This window comes from Catharus ustulatus, chromosome 18 (genome assembly GCF_009819885.2).
Source record: "Catharus ustulatus isolate bCatUst1 chromosome 18, bCatUst1.pri.v2, whole genome shotgun sequence".
Taxonomy (NCBI): Eukaryota; Metazoa; Chordata; class Aves; order Passeriformes; family Turdidae; genus Catharus; species Catharus ustulatus.
Window position 1 is genome coordinate 10,526,961 of NC_046238.1, and position 18,254 is coordinate 10,545,214.

Consider the following 18,254-nt stretch of genomic DNA (forward strand, 5'->3'; position numbering starts at 1 on the left):
TGCTGAGCTGAGCCCCCTTGGCCCAGCCCCTGGCAGCAATCGACCCCGATTGTTTGCCTGCAGCTCCAGCCAGGGGCCAAGGAGCAGGGAGGGCATTGTTCCCAAATCCCGGCCTCAAAGGAGAGGAGAATCAAAGGGGGGCAGAGAAGCAAAGCTGGAGAGGGGAGAGGAATAAGGGGCCTCCCAGCGGCGGGGGAAACAGAGGCCTCAGACAACAGAGCCTGCCTGGGAAAGCTGGGGAAGCGCCCCCACCCCCACGCCAGAGGAGCCTTTCCTCTAAGTGAGGTTTCCCACTGCTGGAGGCTGTAATTAGAGCAAATTTACTGCAAGGCCTGAGCAGGGCTGCCTTCCCGGGGGGAGGGGCGGCCAGATCCCATCCCCCAGCCGGCCTGGGGCTGCTCTCCTCCCCAGCACATCACCGCCTGGTGCCCCTTTCCCCCCATCTTCCCGCGGGTCTCGCCTTGTGGAGCCGTATCCGCTCCGCAGGTCAGCCCGAGCAGGGTTAAAAAATACACTTCAATCCCCTCCGTGTAAGCCCCAGTGTAAACCTGTCCCACTGACCCATCCCTCCTCTAATACCACTGCCTTAATCCGATTATGAAACTGGACGTGCAAGTGCTCAGGGGAGGTGGCAGCAGTCTCCGGCCAGCAGCTGCCCTGGCCCTCCTCCTTCTCCATGTGAGACAGCCGCTCCCTGAGCAGCAAGCCCTGCGTGCCCCCCAGCTCCACAGGATTACTCCTTTGCCTTGCCCTGGGAAGAATCTGCATTGCTGCCTCCTCCTGAACAGTCACTGGAGAGGGCAGAAGCTGCCCATGCCCTGGCACAGGCAGCCACGGGCTTTGCCCATGGACACCCCACAACTCCAGACAGGAAAGGGTGAGGCTCCTACTCTCAGGCGCCCAGGGCAACACAGGACACCCAGCTCCATCTCAGGGCCAGGTGGATGGAAGGAGCCCTTGCTGACGTTTCCAGTACCATCATTAGCAGACAGATCATATTAGATGCCCTTAGTCTTGTCTAACACATTCACTCCAGGTGACAACAGACAACCTGGCTCCTGCTCATCTCACAACTTACCATCCTGGCTCAGCCTCCCTCAGCCAAGTAAACAAACACCTGAAAAACATGCCAAGCATCCAGCCTGGAGCCACAGGGGACATAAGCCTTGACAGAGACCTGAAGCAATTCCTCAGGAGCTTCCCAAAACACACAGTTAGGGAGATGGGCACTGAGGGCAGCTCCTCACACTGTCATTCCCCATCACCACTTGCTTCCACATCTGCACCATTTCCCTTCATGGTACAGCCCAACTGTGATGTGCTGGAGGGAAACCCAACATGGCTTAAAAATAGTTCAACAGGTTTTATTATCTGGTTTTGCTAATTTTAAAATCTAGATCCATTGCTCCATCCAGTTTACAAGAAATAACTGTTCTCCAGCCCAGTAAACACTGGGAGAAAGCTGTGTCAGTGCCACTCCCAGCTCAGCTAGCTGGAGACCACAAACCCATGACAATGAAAGATGGGCATGAGAAAAAAAAACAAGCTAGTGTCAAAGAGCACAGGCCCACTGCTGACTTACTCTGCTTGACCAGCCCTCCTCTCGGCAGAGCCTGGGAAGCAGGAGCAACTGCAAGTGGCAGAGCTCAGTGCACTTCCACACAAACTCCTGGCACAGCAATACCCCAGGCAATGGCTGGCACTGCCACAGCGCTCAAGCATCCAGAGACAGAAGATATGCAACCACTTCACCCCAAACCATGCTGTATGCTGTAAGGAGAGCTGCAGCCTTCCTCCTTCTGCGCTTTTTCCGATGGCTTTGCTTTGAGGTGTCTATCCAGCGCCCCGAAATGTACTTGCCTTGCAAAAACATTTATTGTAACACATGTACTCTATTTGACAGCTGTTTCCTGCTAAAAACTAAACCTTATACAGTATGTGAGTGTGTGTGTATATATATATGGGTGTATATGCATACAACTCCAGGGCTTCAGCTCAGTGTATGGCTATAACTGATGTATTTTATTGCCATTAAAACCTACACATGAATATGTTTATATCTCCTTTCAGGCAGCCTGTGAGCTGAGGTGGGTGCCCTCAGCACACACCTGTGAGGTAAAGCAGGGCCCAGATCCCCCTAGCCCTCACTCCAGGGGATGTCTCCCACCGGACAGGGCTCGGGCAGAGCCTCACACCGAGGCACCATGCAGCACCCACCAAAGCTGTGCCTGCACCGCCTCCACACCACCACCAGCCATCCCTGGGAGCTATTGTGGTGCTGAAGCACCACAGCCCCCCCAGGCCGCTCCTCCTCCCCGCCCGCACCGCCGCGTTGGGCCGTTCCCGGCCGGGCCGCGCCGGGCCCCAACAAAGGCGGCCGCCGGCGGGGCCGTCGCGATGGCAACGCGGCCGCCATGGCAGCTGGGGCCCGGATTAGCGGCTCACAAAGCCGCCCCGCAGCGCTCCGGGCCCGCGGCCTGCCATGGGCTGCGGCACGGCACCCAACGGGGGCCTCCGGCACCCCGGCACAGCCCAATCGGCATTCCCGAGGGATTCATCACCTCCTTCCAGCCCCGCCGCCTCCCTCCAGGCTGCTGCAAGTCCGTCCAACCTGGCCTTGAACCTGCTCCTGGATGGGGCAGCCACAGGTTCTCTGGGCAGCCTGAGCCACGGCCCCGCCAGCCTCACAGGGAACAGCTTCATTCCTAAGGTTCAATCTAAACCTACTCTTTCTCTTTAAGCCGTTCCTCCTTGCCCTGTCACTACATGCTCTTGGAAATGATCACTCCCAGGAACCTCGTGCCTTGAGCTAGAGGAATCACTTGGTGCTCCCTGCTTTCTAGGCCCTAAGTGTTCCTATCCCTCCCCTAAATAAGGAAAAAATAGGAGTAGGTTTTTTTGTATATTTTCTATCTGGGCTAAAATGTATTTTTCAAAAGCATCTATCCTAATTTAAAGTCTTTAAGTGATTGCAAATCTAAGACACACTCAGGCTTGTGACCTGAGGGTGACATACAAACCTTCATGCAAAAGCCATCCTGCAGCCTGGACTCGCCTGTCCTCAGAAGCAGAGCATGATCTCCCCCCTGAAGCCAAGACCCAAAATGAGCTTGCCACTGGATTCTCAACAACTGACTGAAAATCACTGCTGGGAACCTGGCACCTTGAGCTTAAGGAATCTGCTGTCTTCTCTCTAGGTCCTAAGTGTTCCCATGCCTTTCCTGGCTAGGCAGGAGGAAAGAGGAGTGATTTTTGTAATGGCAGGTGCTAAAATAACTGTGAGGCCATTTGGACAAAGAGTGAACAGAGTTCACCCAAAGAAAGCCCTTTCCTCAGAAGGTAAGTCCCCTAAAGAAAAATGCTTTAGAAGAACATCCTCAACAGCTCCTTTTCACAGAGTCCCAATGCAATTCCAGAAGTCATACTAGACCCAAATTACTTGGAAAAAGTCTGTCTGAAACGACAATTTCTGAGATGAGGATATCATAACTGAAGCTTCAGCGCCTCTCACTTAAAGGTGCCATAATCACAATTGATCCATCCAGTTTTGGCCAAAATACCCAGGGGTTTTCAGAGGTTTAATCCCACTCCAGTATCTTTGAATTTTCCTAGTTATCTGCTATGGGGAAGCCAATGACATCCTCATGCAGATTTAAAAAAATAATAATTTCCAATAGCAGTTTGATAGGAAATGTTGGATGCACTTTCCCAAAGGTAGATGTTGAAAGTTATAAATATTCAAGCAGATGGTTTGTGAAGATGGACATCTTTCACCTGAACTGCAAATTAAAATGTCTGAGCTGGTCCTAGAAGGAATCAAGGCTACATATTTGTAGTAAAGTCAGGCAGAAAAATAGTAACTGTTGAGACAGCTTCCATATGGAAAATAGAAACCAAACTAGCTAGAAACCACTCGGCCATCCCGTCAAGAGACAACATTAACAACCCTGTGAGGTTCTCCCAGCTGCACAAACAGGACAGGCCAATTGCAGGGAGGAGGATGCATGGACAGAGAGCCTGGCTCCAGGGAGCAGGTGTGCTGTGCCATTAAGACCCTTCTTACCCCACTCTGCAGACCCACTCCCAGAACTCTGGGAATGAGACTTGGCCAAGGGGACAGAGCCTGCTCCATGCCACAGGACAGCAGAACAGCCTGTCCAGGTGTCCTTGCCTGCTCTCACACAGGCACCTGGCAAATATCAGATGAACCTCCAAAGACCTGAATGACCATTACTGCTAGAGTGTTTTTGGCTATGTGCCTACCAGATGCGGAGCACAGAGAACCCTTTGTTCCAGAGGCATTGTTACCACAGGCCAAACTGCCTACTGCCACAAGAGAGGTGATCAGATTCCCCTTCTCCTCCCCTCCCCATCTGTTCATGGCAACCATGTTATGTGTGAGAATTTACATAAATTGCCCTCTGATCTGTGGAAGAAAATCCAAAATCCAGTTTGGAAATCCACAGCAGGTTGACAAGTAGCTTTGATCCCTGAAATTTCCAGAGAGTGGCAGATTAAGGATTAATTAACATTCTCCCAATCCAAAGGAAAATCATGGCCACTGTAGGCATAGAAACAAGTCTTTCTTTAAAGATATCTGTCATCAGTATCTGAAGGTTCTCCCATTAGTCAGCAGGGAAAACCTCATTTCATACACCCAAGTCAATCACCCCATTCTTCTGGCAGGAGTACATGAATATGCATTTGTGACAGGCCAACAAACCCTCATCAGATCCAGCACCTCAGATACTGTGATTTTCCCTCATCACAACAGTAACAGCTCTCACCACAGTGAGACCTGAGGACCTCTAAGGTCCAGAATTTGGATGGAGTATTAGATGGCAGCCTAAAGGTCAGAACCCTCCTCAGACCTCAGATCTTTTTTCTTGTTTGCTTACAGGGTATTTTTAGAGAGGAGATCTCTCTCTCTGGGCAAGAGCTGCCTCACAGAGAGGCAGAGCTTTCATGACCGACTCATCCATACACAATTACCTCAGGCCCAGTGAGAGATGCAGACTGGTTTTAAGCACTTTCCAAGCACCCTTGGTGCTGCAACTGAGTAGTGAGTCATGCAAAGACGTCATTGTGAATGTATTTCCTCCACTGCTGCTTCACCAAATGCAAAAACACACAACTCTGAGTCCAAACACCTGATTCAGGTGCAGGCCCCCATTTCTTCCAGGAACTGTGCACTTCTAGTTTCTGTTAAGATCAGCTTCTCTCCTGATGATAAACAAAAGACCGGCAGCACCAAGCTGGATCAGAGCTCTGCCTTGCCCAAAACCTCCCAAGATATCAACCAGCAGACAACTTTGGAAGAACATAAAGATAAGGCAAGGATATTACCACAGAGCCCAGAACACTACATCCCCGTTCAAGCTCTTGGTGATTTGGAGATTTTCTGAATTAAAGGGGTGTCTGTGTATGTTAAAAGACCTTCCATGAATTTGCCCAATCATTTTGGAGCCTATGTAAATTTTAGCAACAACATCCTGCAGCAAAGATTTCGCAGTTTAGACATGCTCCATGATCAGATGACTTTATTTCTTCTAAGCCTCCTATCTTGCAACTTATATGACTTTCTCTACCACAAAACTTCATCAGACCAAGTCTTCATTAGAAAGATGATCTGAGTTTTTTCAGTTTTGATTTGACACAAATAACCTTGCTTACAAGATCAGAGACCCAACAGTCCAAAGAAATTGCTCTGATGGACAACCCCTTTTCCTCCCCAAAAATAATACAGAACAACATGTTCCCACAGATTGAAGTAGAAAAGGAGGAAGCTGCAACTTGAGCTCCTCTGGCATTCTCATATGTGTTGAATTAGACAGAGGACTAGCTGTGCCTGAGGTGGTAGGTGCAAGACACCTTCCTCCTCTCTTTCTGTTGCAGGTTTCAGTGAGGGTGGTAGCCTGAATCTAGAAGCTGTTGAAATAATTCCTTCTGCTGTCTAAAGATCTTCAACACCATCCAACTTAAGCCAAACTACTTGGCTACACATTCTGTGAATGAAAGTCTTTCCAGGACTTCTGTCCTACAGTTGAAAAAATAATCTCCTTTAGAAAGCATGTGCATGGCCTGAGCTTGGATCTCAGAGAGATTCAAGTTTTGGAACCGGAGAAGTGTTTCCTAGAGATCTTGCTATGGTCAAAGCCCTTGCAGCTGCACCTGACAAACCACAGCCAGCTTGAGATCACTTCTCAGTCTTTCTCTGTACTTAAAAAAAAAAAAAAACGAAAAAAACCTTTGCATTTTCTTTCTCAGGAAAACAGCAGCCCATATATTTTAGTCAGAGTTTTGGAAGGTAAGAAAACCCCAAAGTGTCTCTCTTTGAAGCAAAGACACTCACACGGTATTTGAGATCTTCTTTGAAGTTTCACCTTTTGTGCCTGTTAAACCAAGTATTTTGATATGAAGAACTGGGGTGCCAGCCTCTCCCTCTCTTGCTTTATTGCTAAGTAATACTCATGCATTTCCTTTTCACACATTTTCACCTTTCTTTTGCCACTTCCATTTACAAAGGTGAGAGAAGGTTTTGGACACAGCAAGGAATGAAAAGAAAAGAAAACAAAAATAGAAGAATAAGCAGAAATGTCAAAATGGAAAAATCACATTTGGGAATTTTGTCTAATGAAATAGAAAACCATTTCCTTTGCAGCCCAACTAAACTTCCATTTTTTCCTGCTAATGGACGTAGGAGGTGTGCTGCTTTTGACCTGAGATGCACCAACACAAACCACCTTGGTGGACTTGTGAGCTGCAGTTCACGGATTTGAACTGGAGAGAACATTATGATAATCTAATTTGACCTCATCTGTTCTGCAGGCCATAGCACTTCCTTTTGTAATTCCTTCAGCATGTACATGCTTTTTGTCTGGGCTAAAATGTATTTTTCAAAAGCATCTATCCTAATTTAAAGTCTTTAAGCGATGGCAAATCTAAGAAACACTCAGGCTTGTGACCTGAGGGTGACATACAAACCTTCATGCAAAAGCCATCCAGCAGTCTGGACTCCCCTGTCCTCAGAAGCAGAGCATGATCTCCCCCTGAAGCCAAGACCCCAAATGAGTTTGCCACTGGGTTCTCAACAACTGACTGAAAATCACTGCTGGGAACCTGGCACTTTGAGCTTGAAGAATCAGGACAGGATAACTTGGTGCTCTTGGCTCTGTCCTCTCTGGGTCCTAAGTGTTCCCATGCCTTTCCTGGCTAGGCAGGAGGAAAGAGGAGCAATTTTTCTCCTGAAATGTCCTAGGTAACTGTGGGGCCACTTCAATGAAAAGGGAATAGTTATGAAACTCTCTCCTAAGAAGGTAAGTTCTCTAAAGAAATTCTTTCAAAGAGCATCCTTAACAGTTCCTTTTCACACAGTCCTGACACAATTCCAGAAGCAATACTGGACCCAAATGACTTGGAAAGTCTGAATAAAAAAACATTTTCTGAGATGAGGATACCATGACTGGATCTTCAGCACCTCTCACTTAAAGATGCCGTAAATCAGAGATGAAGACCACTCCTGGTGTCTGGGACACCTGTAAAGATGGGATTGTAGGAGACCTGTGGAAGCTGGGAGCCCCCAGCACATCATAAAGAGACATCAAAAGTGACTGCGTATCAAAATCATGCTTTCCACGAGTCACAGCTGAAATTGAAGGCAACAGGCTTTTCTTAGCCCTACAAACCATACAACAGCACATTCAGAGCTCAGAACTCCAGAGCTGAAGGCCACAAGGCTTCCTCTGAAAGGCACTTTCCCACTGATCCTGCCCATCAGCCATACCAAGCTATCTACTGCAGAGAATTTCTCTACAGTTCTCCTGGCCATGGGTAAATTATTTGAGGCTTAGTCTGAAAGATGGTTACAGGCCAGGAACAATGCTTTACACAAGAGATCTGAGGAGTCTCTCATCTGAAGTGATGAGTCAGAATACTGCCCTGAAAACAGCAAATCAATCTGAGCAGCCCTAATGTCTCCCCATGGAAACTCCCCAGAGCCAAGGGGACAGCTGCTCCAGCCTCACTCAGATTTGCAGCACTGGATGTTGTCTGGGACACTGGTTTTTCAGAAATGAATTGCACCCAGCTATGCAGAATTCTCCCTCCTGCCTACTCCAGAAAACAGCCACACACAACCAGTCCTTGCCTGATATCACAACACCTCTCAGCACACAACCATTAAACAAGAGAAGCGTAACAGCACCCCAAAAGACCTGGAAAGAACTGCTCAGACTAGAGCTACTGTAACTGCCTGTAAACTGAGTCCTCTGTGACATGCTTCTTTGAATTAGCAGGGATACAGTCAAGGTTAAAAGGGGATTATGCCAAAGACAATTTGTTTTCCTATCAAACACATCCATCAGCAGCACGGAACTTGCAAGTCAAACGGCCTTCAGATTGCACAGACACGTGGACACCACCACCTTCAGTGGTGGCACCCTTGAGGATACCATGTAAAAGCTCTTGGGGACACAACACAGCTTTCCTATTTCTTACAGAAAATGAAACCACACAGAGCTACCAACCGGCAAACGCCAGGAAATCCGATCACTTTCTCCTAGGAGTGAACAGAGTCCCACTTTACACACCAGGACATGCAAGTTTGGTTTCAGAAGCAGAACAAAGGTTCTGAGCAGATATTTGTCCCAAACTTTCTGCTCAAAAGTTTCAGCAATATCGCAAATCTGGTTACAAAACTCCCTCTCCTTTCACTAATTAGTGTGCCTTAACATAACATGACCCTTTTGCAGGAAATTTCAAAAGAAAATTAATACCAAGCCTTCATCCCCATACTGCAGTTCCCATGGTACTTCCCTCATGACCATGATTCTATCAGCAATGTTCTGGCTGGGTCATCACCCACCAAACCATCTTCTTCCCTCCTAACTGGGCAGGAAGGTTCTAAGAGCTGCAGAATCCAAAACTTTCTGCCCCAAAAAGCAAAGCTATGCACAACACCAATGAACAACAGAGAAACAGTGACAATGTCCTGCCACAGAGGTGACCACACTTGGCACTATGATGATCCCCTTCAGTTCCTAATCCCATTAAAAATCTTGGGATCCTTCAGTCTAATCCTGCTGATATCGCTCCTGGGGATGCTGACAACCTCCTCAGCTGAAAGGTCACAACCAAGCTCCTCCCTTCAATCCTCAGATTTGGTCCAATCTCACAATTCCCACACCTGGCTGTCATGGACCATGGCACAGGCGACTTCCAGCCGCAGTAACCCACCCTTCCCTGAGCCACTACCAGCCACAGAAGAGCCAGACCAACACAAGAGCCAGCCTTGGTGCCAAACTTTCTTCAACTATACAAAACTTACACCACCACTTGCCCAAGACTCAGCAGGAGAGGTTTCAAGACTAAAAGCCTTATTTTTAATAAAGGATTATCGAAAAACAAAACACAAGATTTTGAGTTAGAAACAGGACAAAATCAGAGGTTTGATAAAGCAGCCACTCTGTTAAGAGTGTCTACAAACCTTCCTCCAGTATTTGAATAAACTACAAACCTGTGAGCCACAAGAGGCTTCTGGATAGGGAAAAACTGGAAAACCATTTCCCATAGCAGAGGTCCTAGCAACTCTGGGAACAAGGATAAACTCTGTTTCAAATCACCACAGGGCAGGAGTCACTGGCTGTAGCTTCTACAAGGACATTACAGCCAGCCAGCATCTGTAACTGACCTTTAATCTACTTAACCCTTGCAAAAGACTCAAGCTTCTAATCCCGCCCCCACAAAAGTTCAGAAAACTCCTTTTGCCCCAGAAGCAACAGCTTTGATCCAACATCACTCAAGAGACTTACCTTCCCGAACTGCTCGAAATATTGTTTCACATCCTCCACAGTAGTGTTCACAGACAGACCACCCACAAATATCTTCTTCGTTCGGGTCACCATCTGGAAAAGGGAAGGACAGGAATTCACCAAATAAACCCAGAGCGAGCAGAGAACGAGACTCAAAAGGCCACTAACTCCCCTCTGCTGCTGGGAAGCACTTTTCCCTTTGCTGCAGCTGAGCTTCAACTTCTTGAAGCCCTCTGGCCAAGCACAGCTGGCAGATCCGTCCCACACCACATTCATGCTCTTGCCTTCACAGCCCCCATCACATGTGCCAGAAACCAGCCACCACCTCCTCATCAAACAATTACCAGCCTTTCCCCTCACCAACCTGCTACCCCTCCTTGGCACTGTGACACCACCCCAAACGTGTGGGGCACAGCTGTCCCTTCCCCAGTGTTGCCACTTTGTACAGCCAGCCTCCTCCAGGCAACCCCAGGGGTAGCTGTTCTGCTTGCAGGGTGGCAGGAGGCCTGCCAGCACAGGCAGGTTCCCTAGGCTTTGCCCTCCCACCCCACAAACTGCACAGCATTCCAGTCTGGAATAAGCCTCATTTCACTACCATTTGCCAGTTATTTAAATGGAGCCCAGTCAACATCCAGTTAAATCACTTTTGCCTCTGAAAGAAAGTAAAGACAAGATCCCTCTGCCACTTGTCACTGATACAGCTGGGACAAGGAAGAAAACTAACTACCCTGAGAGGGGCCATGGCTGCCAGGCTGAGGCACACCGACATCCTTTGAACCAGCTCTCCAGCTGCATCCTCCCCTTAGCTGCTTGGCTACACCCCTGCTCTCAGAGGAACACATGGTCCTAATTACCCCAAGGAGCATAGGGCTAATCCGCAGCAATTCCCTGGCTTGGAGAGCAGCCCGTTCTAACACTAAAGCACCTTCTGTCACCAAACTGCTTAATGGAATTAACCCAATTCCTACCATGTGCTTCCTGGCTCCAGTTACTTGGGATACCTGCTCACCAATTGTTCTCAGTGCATGAACCCCTTACTTCCCTCCCAGCACCAGTCTCCTCTTTCCTCTCTGCTTCTCAGCACAGCTTCTCCCCAGCTCTTTCACCCCTAACAGCACTTGGAATACAGACTCTAAACTTTAAAACTCACATCCCAGAGCCAAGTTAAAGGAAGACTCAAAGTCTAAAAGCAGTCTCCAGCATGCTGCTGGCTCCTCAGCTACAAATTTCTAGCTGCAAACCTGGAAAAAGTTCCTGCCACTGTGCATTTTAGGGCCAGAGCCCCTTGTAAATAAGAACCAACACCAAACTCCTTTAACCTTTTCCAGTGCTGAAGTACACAAGGACATTTCACAAAGTGAAATCCTTCTCCCCTTCCCTGCCATACAGGTGCACACACACGACACTCTTCCACCTGTGTCACATCACAGGATGGAGCTATTCCATATCTCTCGAGGCCTGGAACTTCCACTCATTGTCTGCAACCTCAGAAGGGATAAGTTCACCCCGGGCAGCATTTAACCCACCAGCTCTATCTAGTGCATCCTGAAGTACAACCAAGGGGCTTCCTGGTGCCTTCAGTGCCATGCAAACTCCCAGCACTGCGCTCCAGGTGAGTCCTGAGCAAATCCCCACAAGCAACTCTGTTGCATGCACTGGCCACCTTGCACAGAAGGACAAGATTCACCACCACAAATTCTGCCCTTTGTGGCACAAGGGCTGCCCACCGTGCTTACCTTGGGCTGTGCTCGGCGAGGGAATGCTACCTTCGGGTCAATCTGAAAGAGATGTGGGGAAGAACAGGTGAACACGCTTTTCCTACCTATTTACAGACACACTGTTTCCTCTATGTGAGCAACTGTCTCTGCCCATGTGGCACCTTGCTAAAAACCCAAAGAATCTACCTGAGGTACATAAAATGAAGCTGGCTGCAGACATCTTTCCCTCTTGGTAAGGTGTAACCCAGGGAGACTACAAGTCCCAGCATGCAATGGTCCATCTCCAGCTGAGCGCTGGGCAGATGCACTGAGAGCCCATCACTTGCTGGGATTAACAGGCAGGGCTGCACCGCCCGCTTGGCCGGCCCCTGGGTGCCTTGCATCGCCAGCCTCACATTAAAAGTGGTTTCTTTTGCCTTGTCCGCTCTCACCCTTCACTCTGCCTACAAGTACAGAGTTCATTTGGGTAGTAACAAGACAGAAAAGCAGCCAGCACACAAACCCCCAAACATTTCATCCCTTCAAACACATACTGAAGAGCAGACAAAAAGAAGCAATAAAAGAGTAGACAGGATGGCACAAATTAACCCGAGGAGCCCGGGCCCCCTGGCTGCGGAGGCTGCGGCCGCAGGGATCGTGCTGCCCCTCTCCCCAGGCCGCACTGCACACAAAGCCGTGATGCCTCCCTCCTCCCTCCCTCCGCGGGCTGAGCCTCCATTGTGCCTGTTCAGCTTCCCTATAAACCTGCTGCTGGCCGGACCAGCCGGCCCCGCGCCGCCATCCAGGTGCCGCGTGTTGTGCCGGGCTCAGCACGGATGAGCGCGTTCCTACATTGGCCTCACACCATCACCAGCACCACCACAAAGGCTGGGACAACATTAATGCAGCTGCAAGCCAAACACCCACAAAGCCTCCTCTCCTCCTCAGCCACCACCTCTTTCTTTACAGCCTATTTTTACAGCAACTCCTGCAAAGTTACATCACATCGGGGATGATCCAGACCTACAAATCAGCTTACAAAGACCTGTGGTGAAGGCAGGTTTGGCTCATCCCCGCACTTGGACAGGCTGCAGCTGGGAGGGCAGCCTGGAGCCTTGTCCCATCAGCCCAGCAGCTCCAACAGCCCAAAAGGAAGCTGTGTTTCTCCAGCTCCTCTCACTGCTTTGTTCAGCTTTCCAGCCTGGCTGCCCTCCCGTCCTGCATCCTTTTACTTGTCTCACAGCCCCGGAGCTTGGCCCCCCTGTGCCTTTCCACCAGCTCCTCTCCCTGCCTTCCCCACCTCCATCCTGACTCACAGCTTACAACATAAATAAACTCAGCACGTAGGTAAACACAGGCAAAACTGAAGAGCACAAATAAATTCAAAAATAAACCTCACTCCCCAAGCTCCAAGCACCAGCAGATTAGCGTACCCTCCAGTGCCTCCCTGGGGCATCGGAACCATCCAGGCCCTCCCCTCTCCAGGCACACAACCCCCCCACCACTGCTTCCTGGCTAGTTCAGACACCCACAGCGAATTCTGAGGACAGGGGACGGCAGGAGACCGGGAGGTTGATGGCAGATAATAAGCAAAAACAATAATCTACTGTCTTTTACTTCTCAGCCAGTGTCATTCAGCTCCTGCCAATAAGACGCTTTCATACTCAGCAATGCTAAGCTCAGCCTCATTTTCTCATTACCCTGAGTGTGATCAACTGGGCAGAGATAACGTGTCCTCCTGGCTGGAGAGAGCAGGCAGTCATTTCACAAATTCTTCTGCACAACCAGCTATTGTTGCAGGTAGAGGGAGGCTGGGGTGACCGACTGCAGGCGCAGCCCTGGGAACATGCAGAGGGGAGTGAGTTCGGTGCCGGACTCAAGTTACTCAAACTGGACTGCTCCTTGGTGGCTGGAGTCTTTCCTAATTAAAGCGAAGGCACTGGTACCTTATTCCTTCATTTCTGGTGTTAAAACAAATAGCCCTGGAGGAGTTGTGTTTCAGTGTCACCCACTGACGTAATGGATCCTTTTTACAAACCCAGATAAAAATCTGCTAAGAGCATTCAGAACTGCTCAGATTGTATCCAAAAAACAAAACCCCAGATCAGGCTGCAGTGAATGGAAGTCACCTGAGCTCAAACTGCTTCCAGTTCAGCCCACAAGGCTTTGGGGAAGAGGAATCCCACTGAAGTTGCAGGTGGACCAACAGGCCAGCCAGGTCCTCAGTAATGCTCTTCAGGCCACCTACAGCCCCATTTCATAGCTCAGGTCACATAATTCCTGTGTTAGCCTAGCTGGTATCAGTGTCCCAAAGCACAGGGAGGGCTGGGAAGGACCTGTGAGACATCAGGTCCGGGTTTGTTCTTCCATTGTACCTCTGTCACTACCTCCACCCTGCTGGTCTGCACTGCCGGGGAGCTGCACATCACTGCCTCACCACAAAAGACAAACCCAGCAAAAACTCAAAAACGGCAACAAAGAAACGATGGGATGACCCAGCACTGCCAAGTGTTCATCCCAGAGCGCGTAAAGAAGCAGCTCAAGGCAGCAGCCAGCTGCAGCTTTACAAAGTCATGCACATCTTTTACCTTGAGACTGTAAAGACAATTCTCATATCAAGTATTTTCAAAAATAACCCTGTAGTCTCTGCTGCTATCTATTTTGCAAACAAAGAGGAGTCTGAAAAGAACAAGGCTGCCCCGAAGAAGAATCGGGCCAGCTGCCTTTATTAGGTTAGGAAGAATCAGAAAACAATGAAGCAACAAGTTGAGCAGACACTGTCTATCAAAAGCTGTCCTTACAGGACACGAGGCCTTTTCCTGCAAAGTTTCATAAAACTCTAAATTAAGATTTAGATAAGTTTGTGTCATTTAGCCCATGACTCACGGCACAGCCTTTCACCTCAGCAGGGAAAAGGCATATGAAGGTTTCATGTGTTCCCACAAGACTAACTTCTCACGAGGCAAAACATCCCGAAACATCTGACCCAGCTGAAAACTGCACTAAATAAAAAATAAGAAGGAAGGGAGAAGAGGATCAAAGTTCCTGACAAAGAAAACCGTGGTGAAACTCTCCCCATTCTCCGTGCCGTGGCGGCAGGGTGAGCAGAGCAGATGCAGCAGGGAATTAGAACGGCTGGCCGGTCCCCACGCGCCCTGCACCACGAGGCTCCTCTGTTCTCCTGCAGCGCCCACTGTCCCTCCCTGCTCGCCCACTGTCCCTCCCTGCCCGTGTGGGCTGCACCACGGGCTGCATCCTGGGCTGCAGAGCACCTTCGCACAGGCGGCAGCGGCGGCCCGCAGAGAAGAATGGACAACGTGGATTTCAGTTCACTCCTAGCCCTGAAACACTTCCAGGATTAGTGCTACAACAGACATCCATCACTTGCTTTTCAAGAGGGTCTATGCCAGCCCATAGACTTATGACAGGACTAGCTGATCAGACATTGTAAAAAAATAGTAAAAAAATAAAAAAATAGTAAAAAAATTTAAAAAAAAAGAAAAGAAATAAGAAAACCCTGGGCTCTCCTCAAAAGTCATTACTAGAACCCCCCGCTCAGAGCAAAATTCACTTTACATCACTCCTGGAAGGAGCACGGCTGGGAGTCCTGGGGATGCAGCCTCAGCCAGGAAGGCTGGGGTGGGTTTAACCAGGAGCTCCCGTGGGGAGGAAGGACCTGTGCACATCAAAGGGAGCGATCCAGGCAGTTAAACAGGAACAGACATAAATCTTGCTGCAACTCATGCCGTAAACCCTAAGAAAGAGGGTCTCACTCTCCCGCCCTCTTCTTCTGCCAAGATAAAGACTAGGACGCCTAGGCCACGCGCTGCAAGAAATAAAACTCGGCATTTGGACTCCTCAGCAGCCCTTGCCCGGAGCCAGAATATACCTCCTCACCATGCCATCCCCTTGCAGCCCTTGCCACTCCCCCATCCCTACCCTCACCTTCACCCCAGGGCAGCAATAAGGGAAAGGAATTCAGGGGAAGGCAAGTCACTAAAACTAAAGAGAAAGGACCTCCCACTCAGACATCTCACCCCCACAGCTCAAAACAATCTGCACATCTCCTGAGCACCACAGATTCACAAGGCAGGACCCACCACATTATGCCGCTAGTTCTGTGAGCCACCAAATCTTTCTGCTGGCCCAGCAGGGGCTCCTCATCCCCCCAAACTTGCAGAGTGAGGGCTGGAGCCACAGACACTCCAAGAGGCCGATGATGGCCCACATGGGCAGGCACTGGCCACACTCAGAGACAATGAAGTCCTGAACCTCCATGCCCATTATAAAAACTTCACTTGGGGAAACCACAAGAGAGTCTCTGGGGTGCACAAAGCAAGGGCTCCCTGCCAGGAAGGGGGGATGCACAGGCCACCATGTCCAGGGAAAGAGGGCCTGGGCGCTGGGGAACAGCACCCCTGAGGAGGGATCAGTGCTCGGCAGCACACAGGATGAAAAGGCGGCCTCCCTCTCTCCAAACGCAGACACATCTTATTTCCCGGGACAAATCCTCATCCCAAACGCGTTCAGCCGTCCCAGCTTCGAGAGAGCTACAGTCACTGCCCAGATAGGCCTAGCAACCAACGGGGAGACGAAAACCATCACCAGGATCCACAGACCCACACCAGGAATCGGCACACGGTGAGCCCGGTGCTTGGGCGGCAGCTAGGCTGCCCGCCGGCAAGTGGGACAGAGGAGGGAACGATCGATCCGTATCAGGAATCAATAGTTTACAACCTCTAACTGGAAATCAAACATTACAATCGACGGCTGCTCCGAGCACAGCCATTCCGCTGGCAAATGCACCCCTGAGATGAGAGAAGTCATCTCACCGTCTTGGAGTCCAGTTCATGTCTGGATTGGGCCAGGACCTTGTCGACGCCAGCCTGGTCCATGAACGTGACGAACCCGAAGCCCCTGAGCCCCGCAGCCCGGGCAGAAGAGGGGATGCAGAGAGAAGAGAGAAAGTTGGTTAAAGTGGCGGTCGGGCCGCGGCGGGAGCGAAAGGAGGCGCGGGCCCGGCCTCTCACCTGGATCTCTTTGTCAGCGGGTCCCGCATCACCAGGCACTCCTTCACCTCGCCGAACTGGCTGAAGTACTCCCGCAAGCCCTCTGCAAGCACAGCACCCACCGTGGATGTCCCGGCCCGGCCCGGTCCGGCCCGGCCCCGCCGCCCCCCCCCAGGCTCAGCCCCAGTTCCACCACCCCCGGCCCCGGCGGCAGGTGCGGGGCCCCGCGGCGCTCACCTTGCGTGGTCTGCCAGCTCAGTCCCCCGATGAACATTTTGCTGCGGGAGGAAGGGGAGAGCCGTGAGCGGGGCCGCGCCGGGGGGCCGCGGCACCCCGCGGGGGGTGGCGGCGGCGGGGCCGCGCGGGGAGGGGAGGGCGCGGATCGGCCATGTTGGCAGCGGCACCGCCGCCGCCGCCGCCGCGCCTGCCCGGGCCGGGCGGCCGGGGCCGGGGGAGGGGGCGGCTGCGGCCGGACCCGGGGGGGCGGTGGGGGCGGCCGGCGGCAGCCGCCGCGGAGGTACCAAGGGTCGTGCGGGGAGTCCGGGGAGGCGAGGCCGGGCTGGCTGCCGTCTGTCTCCATTCGGACCTCTTCTCCCTGCGAGGAGCGGCGCCGCACTCCCGGGGCAGATGAGCGCTGGAAAAGGGGCCGGACGGACAGGCCATGCTGCCCCCTCCCCCGACCCCTCTCCGCCGGGCGGGGAGGGAGCGAGGGAGGAGGGCCCGGCGGGCACAACCTGCCCGGCTCCTCCCACCCCCGCCGGCCCGCCGGCCGCCCTGCGCATAAAACCCGCCGGCGGCACCGGGGCCGAGTGCCGGGAGCCGCGCCCGCACCGCTCTGGGGGAGAGCGCCCGACCCCGGGCGCGGCGGCGGTGGGAGCAGCCCAGAGCTCGCAGCCGCTTTGTCCCCGGCCGCGCCGCCCGCACCTGCCCCGGGGCGGCGGACAAAGGGCGGCGGAGCCAGGCCCGACCCGGTGCGCTCGGGCTCGCTGCGGCGGACCCTGGACACCCGGCCCTGCTCCTCCCGGTGTTTCGCCGCCGCCGAGGGCGCTTCCAGGTCGGGACCAGGACTGCCCTGCTCGCCCCGGGATCCCGACCGGGCAGCGGGGAGTTGAGGCGCCTTCCCGGAGCCCTGGTACCTCTGTGCCCCCTGGCAGCCCGCGGGGACCCTGCAGGGGTTAGGGGCTTCCCGGTCTCGCCGCTTGCTGCCCCGCACAGCAGTGCCCAGGCTGCAGGACCCGGGGCAGAGCTGCTGCCGGGCACCGCGGAGCCCCGTAGAGCCCCGCAGCACCAGGTATGCACGGCCCAGCCGCTCTCCTCTCCCCGCCGCTCACCGGGAAGAGGGTAGGTTGGTCCCCAAGGCACCGTGCAGTTTCTTGCTCATTCAGGCTGACAGAGTCGTGCCGGGTTCCATACGAGTTCCACTGCCACACAAGTTCATTCACATGCTGCTTCTCGAGCAGGTCTGTGTACTCCACCTCTGCTCTCGGGCAACCTAGCCCGGGTGACTGCAGGAGCTCAGCGAGAAGCAAATGAAATACCTGTAAAGTTCGAGTCAAGAGGAGAGCTGAAACCTTGCCTGACTGCACCAAGCATCTCTCTGGGAGAAGGCACTTGTTTGCATTTTTGGCACATCAGAATAGAGCAGTGCTCAAAAACTCTGGTGACAGTGCTGTGACCCTTTCTCATGGCAAGAGGGTATCACTGGATTCCAGGCATATGCTACTGTGCTGCCAAATACT

At 51.9% G+C, this 18,254-nt stretch overlaps 1 protein-coding gene across 3 annotated transcripts in view; it reads right to left on the reverse strand.

Annotated features, from left to right (window-relative positions):
- Positions 1-18,029, reverse strand: part of MSI1 (musashi RNA binding protein 1) — a 30,930-nt gene extending 12,901 nt beyond the window's left edge. For 2 of the 3 annotated variants that reach the window (XM_033075552.2, XM_033075550.2), the window contains exons 1-6: positions 17,037-17,182; positions 16,753-16,793; positions 16,537-16,618; positions 16,339-16,423; positions 11,546-11,587; positions 9,810-9,902 (exon numbers count right to left, since the gene is read on the reverse strand). In XM_033075552.2, the coding sequence (XP_032931443.1) occupies positions 9,810-9,902; positions 11,546-11,587; positions 16,339-16,423; positions 16,537-16,618; positions 16,753-16,793; positions 17,037-17,095 (402 nt within the window). In that variant the 5' untranslated portion in view covers positions 17,096-17,182. Of the gene's footprint in view, positions 1-9,809; positions 9,903-11,545; positions 11,588-16,338; positions 16,424-16,536; positions 16,619-16,752; positions 16,794-17,036; positions 17,183-17,846 lie in introns of those variants that run through there. The other variant, XM_033075551.2, reaches the window with a different exon arrangement.
- Between the last annotated feature and the right edge of the window lie 225 nt (positions 18,030-18,254).